The sequence below is a fragment of the Bufo gargarizans genome, chromosome 1 (genome assembly GCF_014858855.1).
Source record: "Bufo gargarizans isolate SCDJY-AF-19 chromosome 1, ASM1485885v1, whole genome shotgun sequence".
Lineage (NCBI taxonomy): Eukaryota > Metazoa > Chordata > Amphibia > Anura > Bufonidae > Bufo > Bufo gargarizans.
The window spans coordinates 129,103,681-129,128,513 of record NC_058080.1 but is presented as its reverse complement, the minus strand read 5'-3'; the positions used below and the strand labels follow the sequence as shown (position 1 = coordinate 129,128,513).

The 24,833-nt window shown below is 43.6% G+C and overlaps 1 protein-coding gene across 3 annotated transcripts in view; it reads left to right on the top strand.

The window, feature by feature from the left end:
• RFC1 (replication factor C subunit 1) overlaps window positions 1-24,833 on the top strand; it is an 80,995-nt gene that overhangs the window by 22,808 nt on the left and 33,354 nt on the right. For all 3 annotated transcript variants that reach the window (XM_044298349.1, XM_044298341.1, XM_044298332.1), the window contains exons 5-8: window positions 12,335-12,558; window positions 13,909-13,986; window positions 17,398-17,472; window positions 23,645-23,717. In XM_044298349.1, coding sequence (XP_044154284.1) covers window positions 12,335-12,558; window positions 13,909-13,986; window positions 17,398-17,472; window positions 23,645-23,717 — 450 coding nt within the window. The remainder of the gene's footprint in view (window positions 1-12,334; window positions 12,559-13,908; window positions 13,987-17,397; window positions 17,473-23,644; window positions 23,718-24,833) is intronic.

Genomic DNA, 24,833 nt, shown 5'->3' with positions numbered 1-24,833 from the left:
TGGCAGATTTTCCATTTTAATATTTTTATTCCAGTTACAAAGCAAGGGTTAACAGCCAAACAAAACTGAATATTTATGACCCTGATTCTGTAGTTTACAGAAACACCCCATATGTGGTCGTAAACTGCTGTACGGGCACACGGCAGGGCGCAGAAGGAAAGGAATGCCATACGATTTTTGGAAGGCAGATTTTGCTGGACTGTTTTTTTTTTTTTTTTTTTTTTTTTTTTACACCATGTCCCATTTTAAGCCCCCCTGATGCACCCCTAGAGTAGAAACTCCAAAAAAGTTACCCCATTTTATAAACTACGGGATAGTTTTGTTGGTACTAGTTTATGGTACATATGATTTTTGGTTGCTCTATATTACACTTTTTGTGAGGCAAGGTAACAAGAAATAGCTGTTTTGGCACCGTTTTATTATTTTTTTGTTATTTACAACATTCATCTGAATCATGTGGTATTTTTATAGAGCAGGTTGTCACGGACGCGGTGTATACTTTTTTATTTATGTAAGTTTTACACAATGATTTCATTTTTTAAACAAAAAAAAATCATGTTTTAGTGTTTTCATAGTCTGAGAGCCATAGTTTTTTCAGTTTTTGGGCGATTATCTTGGGTAGGGTATGATTTTTGCCGGATGAGATGACGTTTTGATTGGCACTATTTTGGGGTGCTTATGACTTTTTGATCGCTTGCTATTACACTTTTTGTTATGTAAGGTGACCAAAAATGGTTTATTTAGCACAGCTTTTATTTTTTACGGTGTTCATCTGAGGGGTTAGGTCATGTGATATTTTTATAGAGCTGGTCGATACGGACGCGGCGATACCTAATATGTATACTTTTTTATTATTTATGTAAGTTTTACACAATAACCGCTTTTTTAAAACAAATAAAATGATTTTCTAGTGTCTCCATATTCTGAGCCATAGTTTTTATTTTTTGGGCGATTGTCTCTGGTAGGGGCTCATTTTTTGCGGAATGATGTGACGGTTATATTGGTACTCTTTTGGTGGACGTACGCCTTTTTGATCGCTTGCTGTTGTACTTTTTGTGATGTAAGCTGAAAAAAAATGTGTTTATTTAGCACAGTTTTTATTATTTCTGGTGTTCATCTGAGGGGTTAGGTCATGTGATATGTTTATAGAGCCGGTGGATACAGACACGACGATACCTGATATGTCTGTCTTTTCCGTATTATTTTTATTTATTTTTTTACTTAATTTTTGGAAAAGGACGCTTTTTTTTTTTTTTTTTTTTTAACTTGAAACTTAATTTGTTTGGTAAAACTTAAATTTTTATTAACTTTTGGTGTTTTTCACTTTATTATTTGTCCCACTCTGGGACTTCAACATTACAGGGTCTGATGCCTGTTTAAATGCAGCAGGATACATCTGTATTGTGCTGTATTGAACTGTTGGTGTCTTACACTGTAAGACGCCTAACAGTTGCCTGTTAGGCCTCCTAGGCCTCTGTACATGCCAGGCCCCAAACCTTGGAATGGCTTGGGGCTGCCATAGCAACCATCGAGTCCCCGCCACAGCAGCACAGGGACCCGATGTATGAGGTGAGGGAGCGCAAACCTCCCATATGCCGCGGTCAGCGCTGACCACGGCATATGAGGGGTTAATCATAATGCAGGGGGAGAGGAACGACTGCAGGACGAGAGCGCTCGTCCTTTAGCGCTAAGTGCCGGCGATTTAGGACGAGCATTCTCGTCCTGGGTCGTTAACGGGTTAATTTCCATACAGATTTATTAATGCCATAACCAGTACAAAGTGTTCCAGATAATGTAATTCCGGATCCAGTTTCCTGGTCTGCGCATGCGCCGGGACATAGGATGAGCTATTTTTGATCTTTAAATACCGGATCTGTTATTCCGGATGAGACGGGAGGAAAATCTAGCTTCCCAAGAAAAGTGATAATCTTTAATACATAAGTGCCTTAAAAGCCGACATACAATACATACATTTTCATTAGTGAGGGTCCACATTTTTGTGATCCGAAACGCATAGACATGTATGTATTGTATGTCGGCTTTTAAGGCACTTATGTATTAAAGATTATCACTTTTCTTGGGAAGCTGGATTTTTCTCTGGTTTGATTTTTTTTGCATTTGGCGCTTGGTTCCTGACGTCTATCCGCGTCTCCCTTGGATTTTGAACAGCTGCGTGTGAGCACTGCAATCTGTCTTTGTTTTATACCGGATGAGACAGATCCAGTATTTCACCGGATCCGTCTAAGGGCTCCGGAAAAACAAGCTTTCCGTTTTTACACGCTGGAACTGCCTGCCGGTATCAAAATAACACCATGTGAAAGCTCCCTTAGATGAGACAAGACCTCCGAGACCCATCCTAGGTCTTGTATTATCAGGTAGTCTAGAATAATAAAATAAATGTATTAGACATGTATATCTTTTAATATATCAGGTTTTTGATGTTGGTTAGTGTTTCTCCTGTTTGTCAATCACACAACCTTCGGTGACGCCACGGCCTTGGTTATTATTTACACTGGCTGCGTGCTCGTCTTTTAGACACTGACCTCAGGCCGGTAAAGTCAATAATCCCTCCTGTAATGGATGCACTGAATAGTTCTGTGGTTTATGTGCTATTACCTCAGTGCTTAGAGCAGATGGCATCGTGTACTTCACTACTCAAGCACAAGGACTCGTCAGAAAGTAAAACCTTCTCCATACCAGAAGAAATCTGTAGAAAGGCTCCTTTACACAGGCCGACACACCAGGCAGTTATCGGGCTCATCTGTTCCCAATAATTGCCTGCTAGTCAGTGGAGGTGCGAGCTGCATTTACATGTAGCCCTCATCTCCTCTGTATGAGGATAAGGGATTGCTGCTGCGATTGCTCGTCTTCACCGAAGATAATTGTTCCTGGGCAGCAGATCGCTGATTAGACAGCACAATCTGCTGCATAGAAACGATTTTTGATGCCAGCAACGACCGGATCATCTGATGAACGATCGTTTGCTCAGGTGATCACCGGTCTCTTTTGCACAAGCCATATTTCAGGGACAAGCATCTATACAAATGCTCGTCCCTGATAATTGGCCTGATTATTGGTCCGTGTGAAAGTGCCTTTACACAGGGCAATTATCAGGCAGGAGTGATTGTCTAGGTTTAAAGGGGTTGGCAAACAGGGGAGTCTTCCTTGTTTTATGTTCGGGGGCACAGATCCGGACTAAAGTGGGTGTAGTCTCCAAGGTCAGATAACCCCTTTTAGGTGACCAACAATTGGCAAATCTCGACCATGTTGTACTGTATAGTAATAATAGGCACGTTACACTTTAAAGTACCTGAACCTGCTCCTAAAACAAATGTTGTTATGCCATAACGACATATCAGAGGTTTTGATCTGTGGGGTCCGAGTGCTGAGACCCCTGGCGATTGCTAAAAGGAGGAGATAGAAGCACTCGCTATCCGTGCGGCAGGAGAAGGACTGGAGTTGGGCTCAGACTTCCCATTGACCCCCATCTTCTGCAGCGAGGAGAGGCGATGCGCTGAGTGTATTTTGTAGGTGTAATATCTAACCAGACAAACGCTGCGTCAGCCCGGCCGTATAAAGGAGTATTCTAGCACAGGGCTTTTATTACGTGTTTAACTAGACAGAGAAGCTTCTCTTAATAGGATTTTAAACCGTTCCTTGACTCCTCTCCCCAATCAGTCTGCTTTGTCTGCCTTCATGTGTAGCCTTACCTTGTAGGAAATGGCCCGGCCTAAGCTACCATCTTAAACTTCAAAAGATCGTATGCTGTTTAATGGTTTGCATTGCGAATGGCTACTAACGTGTGTGTTTTACAGGGCGCTCCCTTTAACGTCTGTTTGCATGTATTGTTATTTCCCGGTGCTTCAGGGCCCCATCCCCATCTTTTCATTGTAGCCGACAGTATATTCATGTTTGCCTAGACTGCGGTAACAGGACAGCATATTTGTTCATCACTCGGGGGCTGATTTTATTATGCTGATAGCCTTTTACTATCGTCGTCTGTTTTGTACATCCCGTGCGTTCATAGACTATGGAGCAGAGAGTAATGGCCATTGTCTTCATGTTATGTAGTTTACATTGGTGAACTTAAAGGGCTTCTGTCACCCCATTAAACCGTGTTTTTTTTTTTTTTTTTCCTTTACTAATAATCCCTACACTGCGATCTCATCATACATAAGCTAATTAATGATTTTCGTTCAGTAGAATTTGTTAAAAATCGATTTTTGAAATATGTAAATTACCTTGCTACCAGCAAGTAGGGCGGCTACTTGCTGGTAGCAGCCGCATCCTCCGATGGTAATGACGCCCCCTCTGCTTGTTGATTGACAGGGCCAGCGGACGGGATCTTTCTCTGCTGGCCCTGCCTGTTTTGATTCAATATCTGGCGCCTGCGCCGCGGCCGTACCTCTCTTCAATCTGCGCAGGCGCACTGAGAGGCGGCCACTCGCTCGGCCGCTCCATCCTCAATGCGCCTGCGCCGATGACGTCACATCTACACCCGGCGCAGACGCATTGAGGAGCGAGCGGCCGAGTGAGTGGCCGCCTCTCAGTGCGCCTGCGCAGATTGAAGAGAGGTACGGCCGCGGCGCAGGTGCCAGATATTGAATCAAAACAGGCAGGGCCAGCAGAGAAAGATCCCGTCCGCTGGCCCTGTCAATCAACAAGCAGAGGGGGCGTCATTACCATCGGAGGATGCGGCTGCTACCAGCAAGTAGCCGCCCTACTTGCTGGTAGCAAGGTAATTTACATATTTCAAAAATCGATTTTTAACAAATTCTACTGAACGAAAATCATTAATTAGCTTATGTATGATGAGATCGCAGTGTAGGGATTATTAGTAAAGAAAAAACAAAAAAACGGTTTAATGGGGTGACAGAAGCCCTTTAAAGGGATGTCTCCATATCTTATGGCTATTACATTAGTTTCTGATCGGTTGAGGTCTGACTTCTGAGACCAACTCTGATCCGGAGAATTTTGGGCTACAATCACTAGACTGGATGGATCTGTGTGGCAGTTCCCCGTACAGAAGATGGTTGTGGTGCTGCTGTGGCACTGATGGATCGGACAGGAGGTCCCCTACCCACTGATTATACTAGTGATTGTATAACTTCCAGGTGGGAACAGCCCTTTAAAGGGGGGCCTTTCATCAGTTTGCACTTTCTAAAATCAATACCTGTAGGCCAAGATTAGGAGATGTGATATCGCTATTTTTTCCCCCCTCATACTCTGCTCCGTTGCCCCGCTGTGCCCCACTTTTGTTTTGCCACCTTGTATGCTAATCAATAGCAATGGTACAGGGAGGAGTAGACGGCCGCGTTTCTCAGGGGGCGTCTACATCTCCTTGGCTGCGGAGCGGTCCAATTGCAGCGGTTGGCGTCGCAGCCATTCAGAAAAAAACTTCTCACTTTCTCCCTGACGGTGACCTGGACAGTTCACAGGGAGTAGGGGACGCCCCTTTAGAAATGTTTCTGTCTCCTTCTCCCTGTACCGATGCTATTAATTAGCATACAGGGCGGCAAAACAGAAGGGGGGGGGGGGGGGAACAGCGCCGCAATGGAGCAGCGTATGCGAAACGCGTAGACGTAAACTTGACCTACAATGCCAGGTATTGGTTTTAGAAAGTATAAAAATATGGAGCATGTCCTATTTTTGTCTGCGGTTGCGGACAAGAATAGGCATTCTCTATATAGCGCCGGCCATGTGCGGACCGCAAAACGCTTACGGCCTTGTAAATGCACCCTGTTCAGGAAAAAAAAAGGATCTGCTCTTCTACCCAGAAACACAAGCCGTGGATAGGGCTGAAGAGCCCATGAACGAGGAGAGGTGCTGTTTCCATGAGGGTAATAACGCAGACCCTTTTTACTAATCTGCGGCGTCCTCTTAAATTAGGAGATCTGCAAAGCTGAATTATTTCATGCATTTATAGTCACTAAGGCCCTGATTTATCAGGAGCGGCATGTGCTATGCCAGTCTTCATAAGGCCTGCCAGAGGAGGCATGGAATTCCTCGTCATAAATAAAATAAAATAAAAACATTTTTTTTTTTTAACATGTTCTTCTGTTGTCTGTTTTTTGGACAAGGATAGGTCATTTCTACAGGAAACTGTCCGCATGTACACGGTCAGGATTGCAAAACTGATACGGTTTTGTGCAAGAGGCCTTTGGCGCCGCGTCTGACAGTCCGCACTGCAAAAAAGTTGTGTATGCACTACTTTTTTGCGGTGCGGAGGCACAGACTGAAACCCGGAGTGCTTCTGTGGGCTTCCGATCCGTGCCTCCCTTCCGCACCGACCTTTCGGATTGCGGACCAATTCAAGTGAATGGGATGCGGGGTGCGCTGTTTGCAGGCCGCAATACGGCAACAGCCCTGTGCATGAGGCCTTAATATGAGTGATGGACGGAAATGGAAGGTGTTCTATTTGTATCCGTCGTTCAGTCCCTTTTTCCATTTTCCTCTGACAGAACAGAAATCTAGAAAACCCCATGGCGATGTGAACAAGCCATAAAAGTCCAGCTTTCCCATGGCCTTGGTCTGACGTTCCACCGCTCTATAGTGTGGCGTGCCTTTTTTTTTTTCAAGGTTATTTCATAGTAATGTGCGGTGTTTGCTGGCCTGTCTTCATTGCATGCTCCCAGCGTGTGATTCTCAGGGTTAATCCCGATAGTGATTAGCTAACGGGAGCTGGGCACTGGTCAAGGTTGTCTGGCGGTGCAGGGGTGGATCTGTTTTGCTGGTTATTAGCTCAAGGTTACTCTTACCTAACTGTGGGTGAAGGGTCTAACTTTTTTAAATAATGTACTGTATTTGATCGTGTGCGGCTTTTTCAGAGTTCTTTCTGCGTGCATTGGTTATAGTGTAATGTTGCTGGGTCTTCACAATTATTTTTGTTCTTGCTTATTGCCAATATACTGTATGACATGCAGCGTTATGTCAAAGGAAGTAACCCCTTCCAGGCGTATTCTGTCTCATCGCATGATTTTATCATGGCCTTGGGTGGCGCTCAGTAGGCGGGAGCGTATGAACATAATCTAATATTCACAGGTAGTACTGCTGTGTTGTGTGTTTTTTTTTTTTTTTTTTTTTTTTTTTTAATATCCAGGTTTCATATATTTATGAACGTACAATATACGTGTTTAGGTTTTATATCATTTCCATCTATTTAGATGCCACAAAGGAGCCCTGTGGCTGTGATTTCACCGGAGATATGACGTACACAAGGACGCTGCTTCGCCTCTCCGCTTGTCATGATTGGGGAACATTTATTGAATGTGTATGCTCTAAATATACAGTTTGTTCAGCCTTATACTTTTGGAGGCTGCAATTAAAGGGGTTTTCAGAGTTTTTAATATCAACATATCCTCAGGATAGGTCATCAGTATGTGATGGGTGGGGGTCTGACCCCGGGGACCCCCTGCTGCTCCGGTGAGTGTCACGGCCTCCTCGCAGCTTACCAAGCATAGCTCCGTGCATTGGATAGCGGCTGTTCTTTGTAACGGAGCTCAGCCTCGGCCGTGTGACTGATGAAGTGATGTCGCTGACCTCTGGAGAGGCCGTGGCATTTTCTAACAGTAGATATTTGGGAATCTGTCCCCCACCGATTACATTTAATAAGCTGTTCTGAGGATAGGTCATCAGTATAAAACCCCTTTTAATATATCCATATGCTGTGTATGAAGCCGTGCTCTGCTTTTTAAGTAGCTCTGGATAGAACCGAAAGTGCAGTGTGCAGCCCCCCACGGATCAATACTATCTCACTTTGACATGTCAGAAGTTTAGGAAAATGATAGGTGTCCTTTAATATACATACCGTACATAAAAACTGAGAACAGCTGCAGTGTAAAGGTGCCCAGACTTCAGATTTTAGCTGAAAACTATTCCTTCAGACTCCCACACGGGACCTGTGGAGAAAACCATAACCTGGTCCTCTCTGCTTGGTTCTGGCTCCACAGAAGCCGAAACCCCCCCCTCTTTTTTTTTTTTTTTTTTTTTTTTTTATAAAGGGATTGACAAAAAAAATACCTACATACCGTCCCAAATACCCTCTGTTTCAGCACCGCCGCTCTGATCCTCCCAGCTGGACCTGCTCATATGCTGCTGTGACTGCTGCAGCCAACCACTGGCCTCAGTGGTCTCATGCTGTATACCAGCACATCATCTCTGCAGCCAACATGACTGTTGCATTGGTGCTGCAGCGAAGGGTGTTCTGGACAGTGACTATTTTTTTCTTATTCTATTACCATTTTTTTTTATTTTGACATTATTTTTGTTTTATCAAAAAACATTTAACAATCAGTAAAGTTGTCCTATGTTTGAACAGAGATGCATTGTCATTGAATCATATGCAGAACATTATATTCATTGTCAATAGACAACCTATTCAAATGAGGCTGAAAAATAATCACAAGGTATATAAAGTAATAATAAAAAGGAGGGAATATAAAGTAACAAAAGGGAGGGAGAAACTAAAATAGGTGACCTTACCATGAGTTTGGTACAGATGGCTACCGTAACCTCTGTTCTTGTTTATACACGTCTCAGTATTGTAGAGAGATTTTATTCAAGGAGAAGTTAGGCCATACACTCCATTTCTTGATGAACTGGGGTATTTTGTTCATGGAAGAAGCTATTAGTTTCTCTGACGAGCCATTCGCTGATGGGTATGATTAATGAGAACGGAGGAGGATTGGATTTCTTCCAGTAGCTAGCGATTTTTTTAATCTGACATTAATTATTACAGGAGTGATCACCGTTCTGATCTCATATGGAAAGGAATCTAAGGCTACCTTCACATTAGCGGCAGCCGTCTCCAACAGGCTGTTTCGCCGGGTGAACAGCCTGCCGGGTCCGTGCTGCCGCTTGTCACCGCGTGCCGCCGGACATGTCGTATTGCCGTGCTCCGGCCGGACCTCCGCACCCCCCCCCCCCCCCCCATTATAGTGAATGGGGCCAGAGTGCACGTTCAGCGGAACGCGTGTACTAGCGGCAGCATGGATCCGGCAGGCTGTTCAGAAGGCTAGTGTGAAAGTAGCCTAAGTTTCGGATTCATGCTATTTTGACGGACCTGGCCATATGTTTAGGTTATAGGCCTAAAAATGTCATAACAGAATCCCTTTAAAGTCTGACATTTGGCATGACACTGGTGCATGGGCTGACTATATTATTGAACCAATGCTGGCTATTTGAATTTTTTGCAATAACCATTTATCTACCATAATGAGGTCAATTCTTGAGCATGTTTGTGTGGATGGGAGTAGAATGTGTAGCCACGCTCGTAGGCACGGAGCACTCTCCGCGTATTGTACAGATCTTCTGATAGGAGAGGCTGTGCAAATGGGGATGAGTGTCTAAAATCTGGATTTATCCATAATGGGTAGCGGGGATAAATGAAAATCTCTGCAAATAAGCAATGACCCCTGTTTTATGCTGGATATCTTTGATAATAAATCTTTAATGAAGGGAAGTTGTTGGTAAGGGTACTTTCACACTAGTGTTAGTGTGATCCGTCGTCGGAGCTGCCTGCCGGATCCGTCGATCAGTGTGACAACCAACAGCATTTGTAGACGGATCCGGCACTAATGCAAGTCGATGGGAATTAATGCCTGATCCGGCGACTGAGATCAGGCATTTTGGACGGACATAATACCGCAGGATACTGCGGTATTATGTCCGGCCAAAATGCCTGACAGTGACTGAGAGGAAGGCATACTGATGCAAACTGAACGGATTTCTATCTATTCAGAATGCATTGGGATATGCCTGATCAGTTATTTTCCGGCATAGAGTTCCTTTTGACGGAACTCTATGCCTGAAAAGAATAACGCAAGTGTGAAAGTACCCTAATTAGGGTCATATATGGTGACTAGTGTATATATTTTATTATTATTGTTGCAAACGAGAATAATACATCTTCCGTCTTGGTCCGTTACTTCTTTCTTTAACGAGTTGAAAAGCTCCGTTATTTTTATTCGCTATTGCTACCCCTTTTTTCTTCCCTGTGGCTGGATCGGTAAAAATATTAGTGAAGTTCTTGTGATGCAATCTAAAAGTATCCTCTTTAGTCTTTTGGGCGCATATGATATCGGATTTTAATAGTTTTGCTTCCTTCCAAAACATTGATCTTTTGAAAGGGCTATTAAGTCCTTTAGTATTAATAATACTAGAGATAGTGAAAACCATATTAGTATCCTCGATACAAAGAGTAAAAAAAATACGAATGTCATCGTTAAATAAATAAAACTGTTAAAAAATGTAAGGGGAAAAGACGGTAAATATACTGTAAAGGTTTTAACCATTAAACTAACTAACGGATTAAGGCTACTTTCCCACCTGCGTTCAGGTGTCCGCTCGTGAGCTCCGTTTGAAGGGGCTCACAAGCGGCCCTGAACGCAGCCGTCTGGCCCTAATGCATTCTCAGTGGAGGCGGATCCACTGAGAATGCATCCGTCTGCCAGCGCTCAGCCTCCGCTCCGCTCAGTGAGCGGACACCTGAACGCTGCAAGCAGCGTTCGGGTGTCCGCCTGGCCTTGCGGAGGCGAGCGGATCCGTTCCGACTTATAATGTAAGTCAATGGGGACGGATCCGCTTGAAGATGACACCATATGGCTCAATCTTCAAGCGGATTCGTACCCCATTGACTTTCAATGTAAAGTCTGAACGGATCCGCTCAGGCTACTTTCACACTTAGAAATTTTTCTAAGTTATAATGCAGACTGATCCGTTCTGAACTGAGCCTCCATCTGCATTAATATGAGCGGATCCGCTCGAACGCTAGTGTGAAAGTAGCCTAAACTGTAATTATAACAGATTAATCAAGTGTCCGGTTCTAAGTGAACCTACTGGATCCTCTATTTATCCAGTATATTACAGGGGGGAGATCAAAGAACTTAGTCGCTCCTTTGCTGCTCCGGGTACCTGAAACTAGAAAGGTTTAACTCGCAAGACCCCAGATGACTGCAGCCCGAGAGAGTCCCCATGAATTATGTCCATTCTTTAGAAAGCGTCGGCGGTCTCTTCTTTCGTGGAGATCTTGTATCTTCATCCAGAGTTACCAACGGCTATTTTTACTGTGGTGTTTTGTGTAAAAAGTCGCATTTATGGCATAAAGATGCGACTTTTTGTCAAAAAGTCACATTTATGGAAAGAAAAACCAACCTGTTGTGGGAACAAGTGATAGGTAAGTAATAAAACAGGAGACATATATATATATATATATATATTTTTTTTTTTTTTTATCTAAATATAAATATATATATATTTTTTTTTTATCTAAATATAAATATATATGAGCTAAATAGCAGGTTTCTGTCAGTAAAGTGACATTCAACATAAACGTCCCGAGTCTGAGACAAAAGATCCGCAATACGCTGCGGACGTGTGTGGACCCTAATGTGCATTAGTTCCAGACAGAATAGCCTCTTTGTTACATTCACTTCACGTTATGGAGGGGAAGCGGCTGACTATAGTGCAGCATTTGGCGGCTCAGGGTCTAATTTGTATTAATTCCGTCTTCTAGCACTTCATAGCTTCCTATATTAAACCATTGATCTCCCATGGTTGCGGAGCTCTCGCTTCTCTCCCTGTCCGCTGGCACCTTGATCTAATATTGCAGGCAAGGTGGAAAGCCCGAGGAGACCATTACATGTATCTGTCAGGGATGCGTCATTAATTAAGATATCATGGCCAATATTAATCACTGGGTTGATGGATCACAATATTACTTCATACATTATCATTATTCTGCCCCCCCCCCCCCTCCTTAAAAAAACAACAACTCACCCCTCTGGATAGAAAATTGATGTTTTTGCATGGAAAATGGGTCCACTCCAGTGTATGAGATGTTAAGCGGTTGACTCTTTCTATTTTCTTGTTGTTTTTCAGCCACATCAGGTCTTGCTAGCTTTCTCTTCCAGGTCATAATTAAAAAGTTATATCAGGAGGTCTCCATGGACTGCAGGCACAGATGTAGTATCTTCTTTGTGGTAGCTGTATATTGGGCTAACCAGTACAAGTATTGAAGATTAAGGCACTTTAGATAGCTGTCAACATCTGTTCCCTCCTGATATACACCCTTGGCTAGTCCAAGCATGCACGTGTTCCCAGTAGGGAGAAAGCTGCCTCCAGACTTCTACGATGATGATCTTAGAGATCCAAGGGTTAGCATAATAAAATCGTACCTGCCTGACATGTAGTGGGGAAGTCAGAACACCCCATACCCATGAGCTGGCCAACATTTAGTTATATGGGGCCAGGTTCAACTACCTGGCCACTCGGGAGGTTATCCCTCTGTCCAGTGCGTGCCACCTGAGGATAATCTGAAGCTTTATTCTCCTTTCAGATGAGGAAGACTTTGCTGTTTTGAAAAAGCCCAAGAAACCTAAAGAAAATGGAACTGCTGCTGTTTCTCCTCCTTCAAAGTCTCCTGTCACTAGTAACAAAACCCGTGTACCAGCCAAAGTTAAAACGCCAGAAAAACGGGTGTGTACATCGGCGATAGATTTCTTTGGAATGGGGAGCGTCAAGCGTTCTCACAAGAAGCTTGTGGAAACCAAGAAAGAGGAAGTAAGTCAATTCTATTAGAAGGGGTGGTCCAACTACAGTGGCCTCAGGAGTCAATATTTTCAACATACAAAGGACTTTTCTGACCCGTCGTAATTTGAAACCAGACTCAACATACAATGTCTCAGGCTCAGATCCAACCAATGAAGGCTACTTCTCTGGTAAACTAGCTGTATTAGTTGCTGGAGTAGTTAGCAGCTGTTCCTGACTGTTATATGTAAGGACTTATTTGATCTGTCTTAGTTATCTGCTTATTTTTTCTTAAATCTTAATTTTCTCTCCTCTTGGATGACATTTTAAGCCTTTGGAGCCGATTACTCAAGTTACAATGGTTTCAATGTACAATGGTCATCTTGGAACCAATCAATATTGTAACTTGAGTTACCACTGTATTTGTAAGTGATGACCTATCCTCTGGATAGGTCATCAGTGTTAGATTGGTGGGGGTCAGGCACCCGGGACACCCGCCAATCAGCTGTTTGAGAAGGCCCGGCACCCCTTTAGGCGTCACTGCCTTCTCGCTGCTTACCCTGGGGCCAGTGACATCACGACCATCTGTCACGTGGCCTGGGGGTATTTACTGGAATGGGACTGAGCTGCACCCAGGCCACGTGGTCGTGACGTCACTGGCTGGGGGGAAGCAGTGAGAAGGCAGCAGCACTCGCAGGACCCCCACCAATCAATGGCTGATGCCTTATTCAGAGGATAGGTCATCCGTTACAAATAGTGGGATAACCCCTTTAATTACACTATTAAAGTGTCTTCCCAGAATGACAACTTATTACCTTTCTGTGGACAGACCCATAGACTTTTAATTGAATGACATTGCACATTCTTGTTGGCTTTTCCCTTCAAATCGGGTATACAAGACTCTCGTTCTTGTGATTGTTGGTCATTCAGCGGACTGACCTAATATACTTTGAATAGGCGATAAGTTGCCATTCTGAGACAACCCCCCTTAACAGGATACAAGTCACTTTGAGTTTGGTTTTTAAAGGGTTTGTCTGTGTTATAGATGTGATGATCTATCCATAGTAAAGGTCATTAATATCAGATTGGTGGTGGTCCAAAACATAACACCCTCACCAATCCGTTTTTCTCAGATAATCAAATGAATGATTGAGCTGCAGTACCCAGGCATGTCCACTACATGGTGTATGGAGCTGTCTGGTTCCAGCTCCATCCTCTCTGTTAGTTTTAGTTCCTGCAGTTGTTGAGAACAGGTCATTGGAGGTGGTGTTGGGTCCCGGAACCTCACCAATCTTGTATTGATGACCTGTCCTTAGGATAGGTAATCAATATCTAGAAATCCAGTCAACTGCATTTTACATATTATTTTTTTTTTTCTAACAGCCTCGTAGAAGCACAGATGACTCTATGATGGATGATGAAGCTATTGCTAGAGAGCTGCAACTTGCTGAGGATGAAGCAGTGAGTAGTTGTTTTGTAAGAACAGCATAATATGGGAAATTATTTCTAGCCGTGTTCACATGAAGAGTGCATTTGGAAATCCTGATAATGCAGAATCTTAAGAAGAATCCCTAATTTGCGCCATCTCCACTTAGATTGACAGGACCAGACAGTAATGAGGTTTACACTGTCTCGTCCTGTCAAAGTGCAGAGGGTGCGGCAGCTGCAGAGAGCTGAGCCTTTAGGTGCAAAAGCAACGCCCCGTTGCTCCTAGAGGCTTATTTGCATATATTAAGACGGGCACATCAGCGGGCACATATGAACATGGGACCAACACAGATGCCTTCAGCTGCCAAGTGCACATGTAACAGGTCAGCCAGTGTCATAGGGACAAATCTGCTGACAGATGCCCTTTAAGGGGTAGTCCAGCTTTGGGAATTTTTTAACAGTTTTTGCACAGTGTTGTACTGGTTGAAAAAACGTATACTCCCCTTCTCCACGGTGCTTTGTCCCATCTCCCTTCAGTGGTCTTCCAGCCACCGTCCTGTGAAGCTTTGGATGGACAGGGGCTACAGCCAATGACTAGCCTCGGTGGGGACAAGTCCACAAGTGGAACATCACTGCTCGGTCATGTGTTTCTTGGGGACAAGTCACCTTTAAAACTAGTCTCTCCATCCAGAAGTTTACAGAATGGGGACCAGAAGGCCGCTGAAGGGGGCCGGAATGAAGCTGTGGGGAGCGGGTAAGTGTGAGTTTTTGAACAGGTACAACACTGTGTTGGGGTTTGTTAAAAACCTGTTTAAAGCCACCTGGATTACAAATGGTGCATGACAGCTGGGGGGCTCTAATATTTTACAATTCTTAATATGGGCTAAATTAGAATAGTATTTTCCTGCAGACCCCCGAAAAATGAAGACACGCTGAATCATTGTTTGTATTTCCATCAGTGACAAAAAATTGTGGTCATAATTTATGGCCACTCTTTGTGGTGGGACAGAGACTAGTGACCGTCTTAGTGGCCACATTTTGGGAACTTTCATAGTCCTAAATGGAGACCAGAAATGGTGTTTCTATTTGTGACTCTGTCCATATAGACACGATTATAAAAACGACATTAGTTGTGTAAAATTAGGCAGCAGAATTACCATTGAGAATTTGAATGTACTAAATCCGCAGGTATTGCAGTAGCAGCAAAGTCAAAGTTTTGCAATTCTCATTCACGCGCTGGTTGCAGAATTTTAAATTCAAATCATATCCATTTCCCGTCTGGATTCTACCTTTTAGCAATGCTGAGGGTGAAATCAGTGTCAAAATCCCAGTGTAACGGATTGACCACGTATTTTCCGTCCGATTTCCTGTCCCAAAGTACAACCTGTGTGTATGTACAGTGTAGTCAGTGACTGCTGCAGACAGTTATGGCTTCCTCGGTCACATATCTCATTACTGCCACCTTGGATCCCATCGCTGAGCAGCAATGTCACACAGACTTGGGACCATTGAGGCGTCTGCATCGAATCGCAGCTGATTCAAGAGCTATTTTTTATTTCATAGCTGCTGATGAAGCATCCAAAGTCGCTTTGTTCAAAACTTCGGAATAATACTGTACGGAGATGGAGATGGTGGCGCATATCTCAGGGAAAACAAGAGGCCCAGAGGCTGCCCCTGTAGATACATAATTGCAGCTTCCATCTATATTGGTAGGGCTCGCAGCTAAATCTCATGCCTGTCTCCTGGTATTATCGAACAACACTACAGCACCTACTGGAAACTGCGGCTAATCTCATTTATTATGGCTTTTTACTTGTGTCATTTTCCAGGTGATAAATCCCTGCCAGCACTAACACGTTTCCATCTCGCAGGGACTTTGAGTTCTCAGTATTGATGTTGATGGCAGATGGCCCGGAGCTAGGGCATTCTTCATCCGGCAGCCTAGCTATTGGATAGGTCATGGTTGTGGCATCGTTTAAATAGATTTGTTTGCATTTTCTTCTTCCAACCCATCTACCTGATTAGGAAATAACCAAGCTGACCTTGATCTACAGCCATTGCCTAAGCCTTTAATGGGTAACATGGTTTTATTTATGAGTCATATGATGAAACCTAGCAGGCACCTACTTATCTGTGACGTCAATCACTTTCAGGGTCTGCTGCCCTTTGAGCCAAGTGTGATGTATTTCTGAATTGTAATAGGTGGCATTATATTAAATAATTGCATCCTTCTGAGGCAGTGATGGTGAACCTTTTAGAGGCCGAGTGCCCAAACTGCAACCCAAAACCCACTTATTTATCGCAAAGTGCCAACACTGCAATGTAACCTGAACACTACAGTCCAGAATAGTATATCTTCCATGTACTTTATCATTTAGCTATAATAGCCCGACTACATTCAATACTCTGCCTGGGCCATACATAGTGCGCCCTGCGCTGTACATACTGTGCTGCCTGTGCCGCTCATCGTGCGCCCTGCGCTGCCTGTGCCGCTCATCGTGCGCCCTGCGCTGCCTGTGCCGTTCATAGTGTCGCCCTGTGCTGCCTGTGCCGTTCATAGTGTCGCCCTGCGCTGCCTGTGCCGTTCATAGTGCGCCCTGCGCTGCCTGTGCTGCTCATAGTGCGCCCTGCGCTGCCTGTGCCGCTCATAGTGCGCCCTGCGCTGCCTGTGCCGCTCATAGTGCGCCCTGCGCTGCCTGTGCCGCTCATAGTGCGCCCTGCGCTGCCTGTGCCGCTCATAGTGCGCCCTGCGCTGCCTGTGCCGTTCATAGTGCGCCCTGCGCTGCCTGTGCCGTTCATAGTGCGCCCTGCGCTGCCTGTGCCGTTCATAGTGCGCCCTGCGCTGCCTGTGCCGTTCATAGTGCGCCCTGCGCTGCCTGTGCCGTTCATAGTGCGCCCTGCGTTGCCTGTGCCGTTCATAGTGCGCCCTGCGTTGCCTGTGCCGTTCATAGTGCGCCCTGCGCTGCCTGTGCCGTTCATAGTGCGCCCTGCGCTGATGAAGGGCAGCAGAAGTCTTAGGCATATTGGTACACCAGGGGTCGGGTGCCCACAGAGAGGGCTTTGAGTGCCACCTTTGTCACCATAGGTTCGCCATTACTGTTCTAAGGTGTAGTAGCAGCAGCAGGTCATCACTATAGGGCAGGATTCCCAAAGAATGTCTTAGGAGTGCCATTGCTTTAGACACATTTTTCTAATTTGCCCTGCATGGCACATCTTCATCAAAAAGTGCATCTCTGGGTGCATCCAACCCACTGCACAAAGTGATACCTCCTTGTTTTTATAAGACATCAGTTATCTCCTTCGCTTATCCATCAGTCGTGAACATCACCTAGGCCTGGACTGGAAACCAGGGTTGTCACAATTTTAGATTACTCCATGTGTAAAAGTGTCTTCTACATGAGATAACAATTGGCCTTTTTTTTTTTTTTTTTTTTTTTATCATAGTTTGAAAAACAGCTCCACGAAGATGAAGAATTTGCGAAAACACTGGCCATGATAGACGATACACCTAGAGATAAGGTACCTCACCCCAGTTTACTGCCCTTCAGGGATAATGGATCAGGTTGGATTTTTCCTGTCCATTTCTATTTTACCATGTGAAAACCTGAAAATGTACCTCCTTGGACATTTCATCAGTGCCCTGAAGCATCTTTTTCCTGGCATCTATTTTATGCCTATGAACTGTTTTAATATTATTCGCCACAATTTATTTTGAATCGCCCTGTTTTAACTTTGAAGGCTGTGTACACCTACGGAGGCAATTTTTTTTTATGATTGCATTTTGCTCATTTTGGGTTAAAAATCATTTTTTCAATTGGTCTTTATAAAAAATATTCAGCCGGTCTGTCACAAAGTGTTAACTGTTTGTCTAGCTGTGCGAAGGTCATAAACACTTACTTAAGCCACATTCTTACCAGTAAGCTAAGAACTGAGCTATAATGAGTATTTAGAATGTCAGGGAGCAGAGATAAGGAGCCATCAGGTGAGCTGGCTGACGGAAAAGAGTGAAAATGCAGATCCTGCTATTAGAGCATTTCAGCCTTGTACAGAAAAAAAGGACTCCATATTTTTAATAAAGACCAATTTAAAAAAAAGATTTTTAGCTCAAAGTAAGTACAATGCGATCATAAAAAAAAAAAAATGCCCCAAAAGGTGTACATAGCCTTTAAGAATAATGTCGGGTATATTAGTACCACCACTTGGACATTGCTGGTCTACTGAAATCAGTTTAAAAATAACCTTTGTGCTAACAATTTTGTTATCGCACAAGTTGGTCATTTCTGCTATTAACAGTCCCTATATAATTATTATAGTGGCTCACCTATCTTATTTGACTATGGTAGGGGTGCTTAGTTTAAAGGTGACTCACCCAGTCACTGAGTTAATTGCATATATTTCAAAATATAAATAAATAAACAAGCACTCGCCGTCCACATCACATATTTAAACCAATTAGATAACAATACTTTTTAGATAAAAATACTATTTATTTAACACATATAAAGATAAAAAATATGTTGAGTGGAAATTCCCTTGTGAAATATTTCAATGCACAATGATGGAATTGAGTCAATGTCCTGTTAAAACTTTGCCATTCATATATACAGCCAGGTCCATAAATATTGGGACATCGACACAATTCTAAAATTTTTGGCTCTATACACCACCACAAGGGATTTGAAATGAAACGAACAAGATGTGCTTTACCTGCAGACTGTCAGCTTTATTTTGAGGGTATTTACATCCAAATCAGGTGAACGGTGCAGGAATTACAACAGTTTGCATATGTGCCTCCCACTTGTTAAGGGACTAAAAGTAATGGGACATAATAATAATCATAAATCATACTTTCACTTTTTAATACTTGGTTGCAAATCCTTTGCAGTCAATTACAGCCTGAAGTCTGGAACGCATAGACATCACCAGACGGTGGGTTTCATCCCTGGTGGTGCTCTGCCAGGCCTCTACTGCATCTGTCTTCAGTTCCTGCTTGTTCTTGGGGCATTTTCCCTTCAGTTTTGTCTTCAGCAAGTGAAATGCATGCTGAATCGGATTCAGGTCAGGTGATTGACTTGGCCATTGCATAACATTCCACTTCTTTCCCTTAAAAAACTCTTTGGTTGCTTTTGCAGTATGCTTTGGGTCATTGTCCATCTGCACTGTGAAGCGCCGTCCAATGAGTTCTGAAGCATTTGGCTGAATATGAGCAGATAATATTGCCCGAAACACTTCATATTCATCCTGCTGCTTTTATCAGCAGTCACATCATCAATAAATACAGGAGAACCAGGCGACAATCGTGTGTGCATCCGTGTTTTTTCACTGACCCATTGACTTGAATGGGTCCGCGAACCATTGTCCTTGAAAAAAATAGGACAGGCCCTATATTTTTCATGGACTGGAAACACGGATCACGGACGCGGATGACAAACGGTGCATTAGCAGAGTTTTCCACGGACCCATTGAAAGTCAATGGGTCCGCAGAAAATCACGGAAAACGGAACAACAGACACGGGACACAACAACGATCGTGTGCATGAGGCCTAATGATGGCTTGCTTCACTGATAGTGACAGCTCTGCGGATCTCATCTTGAGAGTTGGCAGCAACAGATTCCAAATGCAAATAGCAGACTGGAAATGAACTCTGGACCTTTTATCTGCTCATTGTAATTGGGATAATGAGGGAATAACACACACCTGGCCATGGAACAGCTGAGAAGCCAATTGTCCCATTACTTTTGGCCCCTTAACAAGTGGGAGGCACATATGCAAACTGTTGTAATTCCTGCACCGTTCACCTGATTTGGATATAAATACCCTCAAATTAAAGCTGACAGTCTGCAGTTACAGCACATCTTGTTTGTTTCATTTCAAATCCCTTGTGGTGGTGTATAGAGGCAAAAATGTTAGAATTGTGTCTATGTCCCAATATTTATGGACCTGACTAAGTAATAAAAACAATTATGGAAAGTTCAAAACAATCGATGCAAAACAATAACTCCTATATTAAATCCAATATATGTATAATGCTAATTATGTCACTCCTTCATCGTCTGCAGTAAAGAAATGCTGTAATCAATAATGGGTCCGTTCATACTATTGGCATTTTTAAAAGTATCCTCTTTTGATTGTTTGGCAGTACCTTTCTTTTTCTTGCAAATATAGATAATGTCTCTACTCACTTAAGATTTGTTTCAACAACTACACCAGAGGCGTCCCTCGTATACTCGCCCACCCTCGTATTGGTGTCGGGCGTATGTGTGCCGGCTTTCTGTGCAGCGGCCGCACTCCTGCGGTCTCGCGGTTAAGCTGGCGTCCCACGTGATGCTCCATCGCATGACCCGTGATGCACGATACGGAGCTTGTACTTCGTTTGTTACGTGATGCCTGGATAGGTGTTACACAGAACGTGAGGAGAAAAAAACTTCTTAGTTTGTCCTGAAGTGCTTTTTTGTTCTTGATTTTGCAGATAAATGGACAATGTAAATGGGTTATGGTGGGCAGTTGCGGTCTCTATTTGCGCCAGATGCGTTTCGAGCTGTTTCCACCAGATGGCCACTGAGGAACAGGTGGGAACACCTCGAATCCTTTTAAATATGCCAATAGTATGAATGGACCCATTTTTTTATTACAGCATTTCTTTACTGCAGACGATGAAAGAGTGACATAATTGGCATTAGGGTCAATTCACACGTCCGCAAATGGGTCCGCATCTGTTCCGCGCGGACCCATTCATTCTCAATGAGGCAGAACGGGATGCGGAGAGCACACAAAAAAATGTCCTATTCTTGTCCGCAATTGCGGCAGTTCTATGGGGGATGGCAGTTCCGCAATACACTCTGAACGTGTGAACGGCCCCTCTACATGTATTGATTTAATATGAGTTATTGTTTTGAACTTTCCATAATTGTTTTTATTACTTATATATGAATGGCAAAGTTTTAACAGGACATTGACTCAATACCATCATTGTGCAGTGAAATATTTCACAAGGGAATTTTTGCAAGTCCCACTCAACATATTTTTTTATCTTTATTTGTGTTAAATTAATAGTATTTTTATCTAATTTGTTTAAATATGTGATGTGGATGGTGAGTGCTTGTCTATTCATTTACATTTCAGCTTTTTTTCTTTTTTTTAAACTGTTAAAGTGTAACTGCCGTTTCATTTTTTATACCCTAATGGTATAGTACACCCTGCTGTAGAAGTGCTTTTGTGACTTTAAAATTTGATCATTTTTACCTGCTAATAACTCCCACAAATGCATGCTACTTTCCTATTCAGCAGCTCTCATCACACAGTGTTGCCATGTGCAGTCTGTCTTCTCAGTATTAACAAGAGAGATGAGCTCTGGGCCCTGACAGCCTGGAGCTGGGCTGAGGCAGAAAGTTGAGGGGGAGCACTGCTTTAGGCCAAATGCACACGGCCGTTTTTCACGGCCGTGAGCGGTCTGTGGAACCGCGGCCTGGATTCCTGCTGAGAGCAGGAGCGTACGGCATCATTGGTTGCTATGATGCTGTGTGCTCCCTGCTGCCGCCGCAATACAGTGATACACTGGTATGAACTGAATGCCGTGTGCATTCGGCCTTAGATGGTGATATCTTCTCAATGGTAGCAGCCTTTAAAATCAGCTTTTACTTTCAGCTTGATTCACAGCATCCTGATTTCTGTCATGGATATCTTCCTCAGTACTGAACAGATTTATGTCATTCTGGTATTGTCTGAAAGCTTTCAGACAATACAAAGCCCATATTTCTAGCTAGTACTAAACCAGAGATATAAGCAGCCCTTCCTCGTCAGTCTGGAAAAGAATGAGGGACAGCTGGCTATTAAGAGGTTAAAATAAATGCTTACTGATTTAATGTAATTGCAGGGCTTGTCTCTGGTTAGCTGTATGTGAGAATACACACTGCTCTGGGTACTGTGGGAAGTTATCTGCGTTCTGATTGGTCCTGCTAGTTCATGTGAGGAGAGCAAGGGCTTATGGGAAGTGAGGGAAATACAGGACGGCCTCAAGGAAGGGCAAAGATCACCACAGGAAGAGCAGCAGAGGCCATCTTAGGAAGTTGCTGAAATAGAGGCACAGAGAAATATGGTTGTTAAGGGCTGAATACAGACATCAGAAAAGTTAAAATTAGCTGAAAAAGAAAGCTTCATGAATATCTTCCCTTCAGCATCACATGTTAGGAATTTCATTTTTGATAGTGAAATGGCAGTTACACTTCAAAGGGGTGTTCCAGCTTTCTCTTACCCTGGGTTCACACCTGAGCGTTCTGAAAGGAGCGCTCTGTATGCGCGATTGTACCGGCGAAAGTCTATGTACGGGAACGCGCGACAAAACGCCCCAAAGAAGCTCATGTACTTCTTGGGGCGTTGGGCGTTTTACAGCGCGTAGGAACGCGCTGTAAAACGCTCAGGTGTGAACCCAGCCTTATTGAACACCTGGCACCCCCACCGGTCAGATGGAAGCAGAAGACTGTCCACTGTGTAGTGGCCATGCTGGTGTATTGTAGCTCAGCCTCTTTCAGCACAGCCACTACACAGTGGACAGTCTTCTGCTTCTGGCTTTGTCCATGGTTTACTTTCTGGCACCAGCCACTGCCCAATACAGCTGATTGGTGATGGTGCCAGATGTTGGACCCCCCTGCTGATCAAACGTTGATTGAACTATCCTCATCAATACCCAAAAACTGGAATATCACTTTAACATGCAACTGTCAGCAGATTTGCACATGTAACAGATCAGACAGTTTCATAGGTACAAATCTGCTGACAGATGCCGTTTACGTTCTATGTTTGTCTCTATAAGTTCCCTGTGATGGCTGGATTAAACCATCTGTTGTATGCCTGCCATCATTATATAGTATAGTTTCCATTTTTATATTGAGATGACATATTTTTCATATTAGTTGATCAGATTTAGGCCTCTTGCACATGTTCGTGCTGCACGAACACCGTCCGCAGCGGATCGCGGACCCATTCACTTGAATGGGTCCGCGATCCGGATGTTCCGCAAATAGATAGGACATGTTCTATCTTTTTGCGGATTGGAAGTATGGGACGAAACCCCTCGGAAGCACTCCGTAGTGCTCCCATAGGGTTCCGTTCTGTGCTTCCGTTCTGCATCTCCGGATTTGCGGACCCATTCAAGTGAATAGGTCCGCATCCGTGATGCGGAATGCTCACGGAACGACGCCCGTGTATTGCGGATCCGCAATACGGCCATGGAACGAACACGTTTGTGTGAAAGAGGCCAAATTCTAAATCAAGACACATGTTAAAATGGACCTGTAACCTCTCCTGACATGTTTTAGTAACGACTTGCATTCCCCATGTAATAACAATTCTGGAGCATCTATTCTCATGACTTACGTTGTGCTGTTCTTCTATTATTTCTACTAGAAGTATGTGAATAAAAGTACAACTTGGTATTAGTAGGGGGGTGTCCCTGCACAGTCTTACACCACCACCGTTGATTGGATAATGTCAGACTGCAAGCACCCCCAACAGGTAACACCCATCTGGACCCTTATTTGTATACTTCTAGAAGGAATAGCAAAGGAAAAGAACAACATACCGTCATAAGAATAAATGCTCCAGAATTCTTTACTAATACAGACGTTCCGGAGAGGTTGCAGGTCCTTTTTAATCTTGAGTGACAATTTTTTTTTTTTTTTATGATTTATTTAGGCACATAGAAATGGTGAAAAGAAGCAGACCTCTCCAGCCTTGAAAAAAAGCCCAAAGTCTGAGAAACCTTCAGGTACCAAATATGAGCAGACAGCTGCATGGAAAATCATTGAAGCAGACAGGCTGGGGACCTGGAGGGGGGGGACATATTTTTTTTTAACAGGTCCAGATACCTCATAGCCATTTTTTGCACACGTTAGTTTGGCAGCTATAATTATTTGTAGGGCATGCTGTGGTTTGGTGTTTTTCATGAATAATGCAGGTTTCTTTTTATATTATTTTTATACACATAATTTTTTTATTTATTTTTTATTTGGTTTTAGAACTTTTAAGCTTATAATTTGAAAAATGGTAAAAGATATCCTTTTTTTAACATTTTAGTTATTTTTCTCTGGTAATAATAACTTATTGCTCTAAAATAGACTTTTTTGTAGTCATCTTAGTGACCTGTAAATTTTGATACATTGCATGTCCACAAGGGCTGTGTGACCCTAGATAGAAAACATCAGCTCAGTCTGCTGCTGGAGCTTTCCAGTCAGTTGTGTCCAAAAGTTAAATATTTTTGCGCAAGCTACATTTTGCTCAAAAATGTGCAACTCTTCAAATTTTTTTACGTCACTCCTACCTCTTAGAAAAATAAAAAGGGGGGCTGTACTTAGCGGAAGATTGTGGCCACCTGCAGCTCAACAAGTTTACTTTCCCTTTCGTCCTCAGGCAGTACACAAAGGGTTAATATTGCACCAGAAAAAGGCACACCGCTCAGGTTTATGGCAGCTATGAGCTTGAGTAGGTTTGATTTTCTGGTGCACAGACTACCCAGAAGATGCGTCAAATGTATTAAAAGGCCTGCTCCTCTTAATAAATTTGGTGTTTTTTACTCTAGCATATATATATATTTTTTAAGTTAAAGGGGTTTTGCCATCACAGACAATGGGGGCATATCGCTAGGATACCACCTACACGGAGAACGGAGCCAGGAAAGTAGTGGAGGGCACATTGTGCACGAGAAGCTGCCTTCCATTTCTGTGGGGCTGACGATTAATAGCCTTTGGCCCAATAGAAATGAATGTGAGCGGGGGCTGCGCATGTGCGGTGCACTCCCGTTCACTTGTATGGGAACAGCAGGGAGCAGCGCTTGGTGGTTCTCGTAGATGCGGGTCCCAGAGGTGGGACCCCCTTCTATCAGACA